The 3,440-nt window shown below is 35.3% G+C and overlaps 1 protein-coding gene across 2 annotated transcripts; it reads left to right on the top strand.

Annotated features, from left to right (window-relative positions):
- Positions 1-279: 279 nt before the first annotated feature.
- On the top strand, positions 280-3,121 carry tac1 (tachykinin precursor 1). 2 transcript variants are annotated; one of them, XM_084424774.1, is made up of 5 exons: positions 280-575; positions 1,484-1,586; positions 1,729-1,752; positions 2,181-2,237; positions 2,377-3,121. In XM_084424774.1, exons 1-5 carry the CDS (start codon positions 462-464, stop codon positions 2,421-2,423), a joined length of 345 nt encoding a protein of 114 aa, XP_084280900.1. In that variant the 5' UTR covers positions 280-461; the 3' UTR covers positions 2,424-3,121. The 2 variants fall into 2 exon arrangements, with proteins under 2 accessions (XP_084280900.1, XP_084280901.1); XM_084424775.1 differs by having other exon boundaries at positions 280-569; positions 2,377-3,119.
- Positions 3,122-3,440: the final 319 nt, after the last annotated feature.

Raw genomic sequence — 3,440 nt, 5'->3', positions numbered from 1 at the left:
GCGTCGAATGAGTCAATCATAACGTCACTGTCTGCAGTCTACATACTGATCAGTCCACGTCCATAAAGTCACGGACTGTCCGAACCAGGACTATTTCAACTTTAGATACTTCCTCTAGCAATGTGAGCGAAATATTAAAGAGGAGTGCTCTTCGTCATTGTGCGTTTTAAAGCAATCTGACTAATACATTTATTTGTTTTATCGATTTTAAGCGTCGGAAGGAACCTGTCACCTCCCTGTTGCATTGCTATAAAGCCGAGCGTGCGAGTCAGTACGGTCACGGAGACGCGCATCGGACGCGCGCACTAAAGAACTGTGTTATACGTGGGGAAAACTGTTCACGCACAGCTGAAAGAACACTGAACAACATACTCGAACAATACGACTTGAATCGACGTTTACCTTGCGTTTTATACTTTAAAGTGCTTTGGGAAAGGAAAAGGAAAGTTACTGGGTGAAACATGAAATTTCTCTTACCGGCTGTAATCCTTTTTCTTGTTTTGTGCCAAGTTTTTGGAGAAGAATTGGGTCCAAAAGAAGACCTTGATTATTGGACAGGCAACAATCAGGTACAGGTGAGTTTTTAATCTTTGACTGTTGTCTAAACATGTATTTTAGACTAAATTAAAGCTACTGTAATTATTTGACATTTTTAGGGCTGGTTTTATTAGCCAAAACAACAACAAAAAACATCCTTATCAAGCAGTCTCATTATATTGACTATATTATGTTAGTATATTCTATTAATAACTGTTAAAAAAATCTTATCTGTAAAGGTAATTATATTGAATTATGCTACTTTTCATTATTAAAGCTCAGCTTCATAGAGTGATTATGTGATTATTAACAGAAAATGTCACAATTGACATTCCAGTGAGCAAATTACGTTGTAATTACTAATAAAGTTCTGTGTAATAATAATGTGCAACATTATGTACTTTTTTTTGGTTATAATTTTACATTTATTATCGATTAGGTAGGACGTAGCCACATATTCAGGATTGAGGAGGACCAAAAGCAATAATTTAGAAATTAACCATTATGTAACATGGCACATACCATAAAAATTGTATCAGCTGTATTCATTGGATTTCACTGGGTAGTTAGAAAGGATTCAAGTACAATATGCACAGGTCGCTGTCCAGTGCTGAATTACTCAATGCTCATATTGCTTGTTTGAATGGAGCACACGTTTCTCATTTGACATTGCGGGTTGGAAGAGAGCCAAGCACTTATGTCTCTAATGGTTTCTGTGTCTATAAACTGCATCTTTGCAACTGCTGTACCTAGTAAAGTCTTTTTGTGCTCAAAAACTGTGGTGAAAAATGATGAAATTTGGTGAATTCTGTATTGGGATGCATTGGTGAGTTATAAAAGACTAATTGTATCAACATCTGCAAGGGTTCCAGTGATATTATAATGTGAGGAGTGGCATCTGTATGCTGGTGGTCTAATGTTCCACTAATCAAATCATGTCTTGCAGGATGAGTGGCTTCAGTCGGATCCCCTCAGAGAGATACTAAGACGTATGACGAGGAAACCCCGACCTCATCAGTTCATTGGTCTGATGGGGAAACGGTCCTCTGGTAAGACCGTAGTCCTATATCTCATGCATATCATTAAAAAAAAATCAGATGTTGATAATACGTTTTAACTAGAATGCAGCAAATTACAAAAAAATGCTTTTGACCTATAACTGACATCTCTTTCATTCTTCCACCCCCACAGCAAATGCACAGATTACACGAAAAAGTAAGTGATCTCAAAAACACTCCTCCATACAATGCATATATTATTTGCTAAATGCTTACATAAAAGCAAAGACACTTGAGGAGAGATTTACATATATAATTATACAACATTTCCAGTGTTTGTTTTTTTCTCACATGAAGAAAAAGGTTTTTAGAACTCTAGAAGAGAGGAGAGAAATCTTTACAAATCCTTGAACTTTGCAGGTTTTACAGTCACATTCACAGCTTATTAAATGGAATCTTAAGAGTGTTAGCAACACATGATTCCTTTTAATGGAACTCACATCCTCAAGGTCTTTTTCACAGTAGAATAAAAACAATTGTAACATCCTTCAACCGCACTCTAGGCTTCAACAATATAGCAGAACTGTACATATGTGTGTATGTATGTATGTATATATATATATAAAACCCTTAATTGTCTTTCAGGGCATAAAATCAATTCTTTTGTGGGGCTGATGGGTAAAAGAAGCCAAGAGGAGCCAGGTAGGAACTGCAAAACCTCTCAATTAGTTTTAGGATAGCTGCTTCATCAATGATAGAAATAGTGATAATACTAATAAGAACTAGTAGCTTTAAAATTGAGATATGAGTTATGTGTAACCCCAACCTTCTCTTTTCACAGAATCGTATGAATGGGGAACAGTACAAATCTACGACAAAAGACGTTAATGGCTAAAATGGATCACCGTCACATCCGCTTCCTTACGGATCATTTCATTATGTGATACTCATTTTTTTTTTTTTTTTTTTTTTTTTCAGGTCAGAAATAAACATTCTTATTTCACATTGTGAAATAAGGCCACACCTGTGCCAGTTTATTTATGTCCGACATTTTAAAATGGTTCAGCTGTGATCAAACGTGTTTGTCACAACATAATTCCCGATGTTGTGGAGCATTAAAGCAAAGCGTTGTCCTTTCTAAGGTACTCAGAGATTTGTGCTGAAAATGTCAATTTTAGTGCCTCATAGTGTTTTCACCATGACTGATGATGTTATAATACAGACAGTCCGGGTGTGATGTCATCCTGCGCATGTCTTGTCACTGCTACAAGCAAAGGTTTTGCTATCTTGTTATCTCTGTGTGATTGTAGCTTGATATTAAAAATATTTTCTTTATTGGTGGAACTTTTAATTCCTTGTATCGTTGAATGTGTGGCGTATCACGGTCTAAAGGTGCTTTCACAATGGCACACTCACTCCACCTACAGGCTATTAGATATATTTTAACCATCAAGTATTCTTATTAACTGTATTAATATAACACAACTCGACTGGTATTTTGAAGAAACCCTTTTTCAATATCATGACCAGATCTTTCAATGCAATCACTCCAGCATCTGTAGCACATTAAACTTCTTTAATCATTCAAGCCGTTTCTTTTCTCTAATTGAAAATCCACTTTCCACTGACACTTTCTTACAGTAATGGTGCACCAAAGAAAACACAAATACCACATTGAGTTTATAAAAATAATAATAAATATAATTTCTTAACCCTTAATATTAGTTTCACATCTCAATATTAAGCCAGCAGTAAAGGATAAACAGTGAACCCTACTTTAACCAGTGCCATTCATTCATCTCAGAGACATATAATAACAGTCTCAAAATTATTATATATATTTTTGGAATAAATAACTGCTTAAAAGCAGTTTAACTAGCCAACTAATTATTCATTTCAATTAGC

Source organism: Rutilus rutilus (genome assembly GCF_951802725.1).
Source record: "Rutilus rutilus genome assembly, chromosome: 11".
NCBI classification, from domain to species: domain Eukaryota; kingdom Metazoa; phylum Chordata; class Actinopteri; order Cypriniformes; family Leuciscidae; genus Rutilus; species Rutilus rutilus.
The sequence above is the reverse complement of the archived record's forward strand: the minus strand, read 5'-3'. Positions and strand labels throughout refer to the sequence as shown.

What these genes read in the sequence shown, in the direction of transcription:
- tac1 (XM_084424774.1), top strand. Translation starts at nt 462, where the DNA reads ATGAAATTTCTCTTACCGGCTGTAATCCTTTTTCTTGTTTTGTGCCAA. An exon ending in CAGGCAACAATCAGGTACAG is followed by an intron (nt 576 to 1,483) that starts GTGAGTTTTTAA and finishes CATGTCTTGCAG; the next exon opens with GATGAGTGGCTTCAGTCGGA. An exon ending in GATGGGGAAACGGTCCTCTG is followed by an intron (nt 1,587 to 1,728) that starts GTAAGACCGTAG and finishes CCACCCCCACAG; the next exon opens with CAAATGCACAGATTACACGA.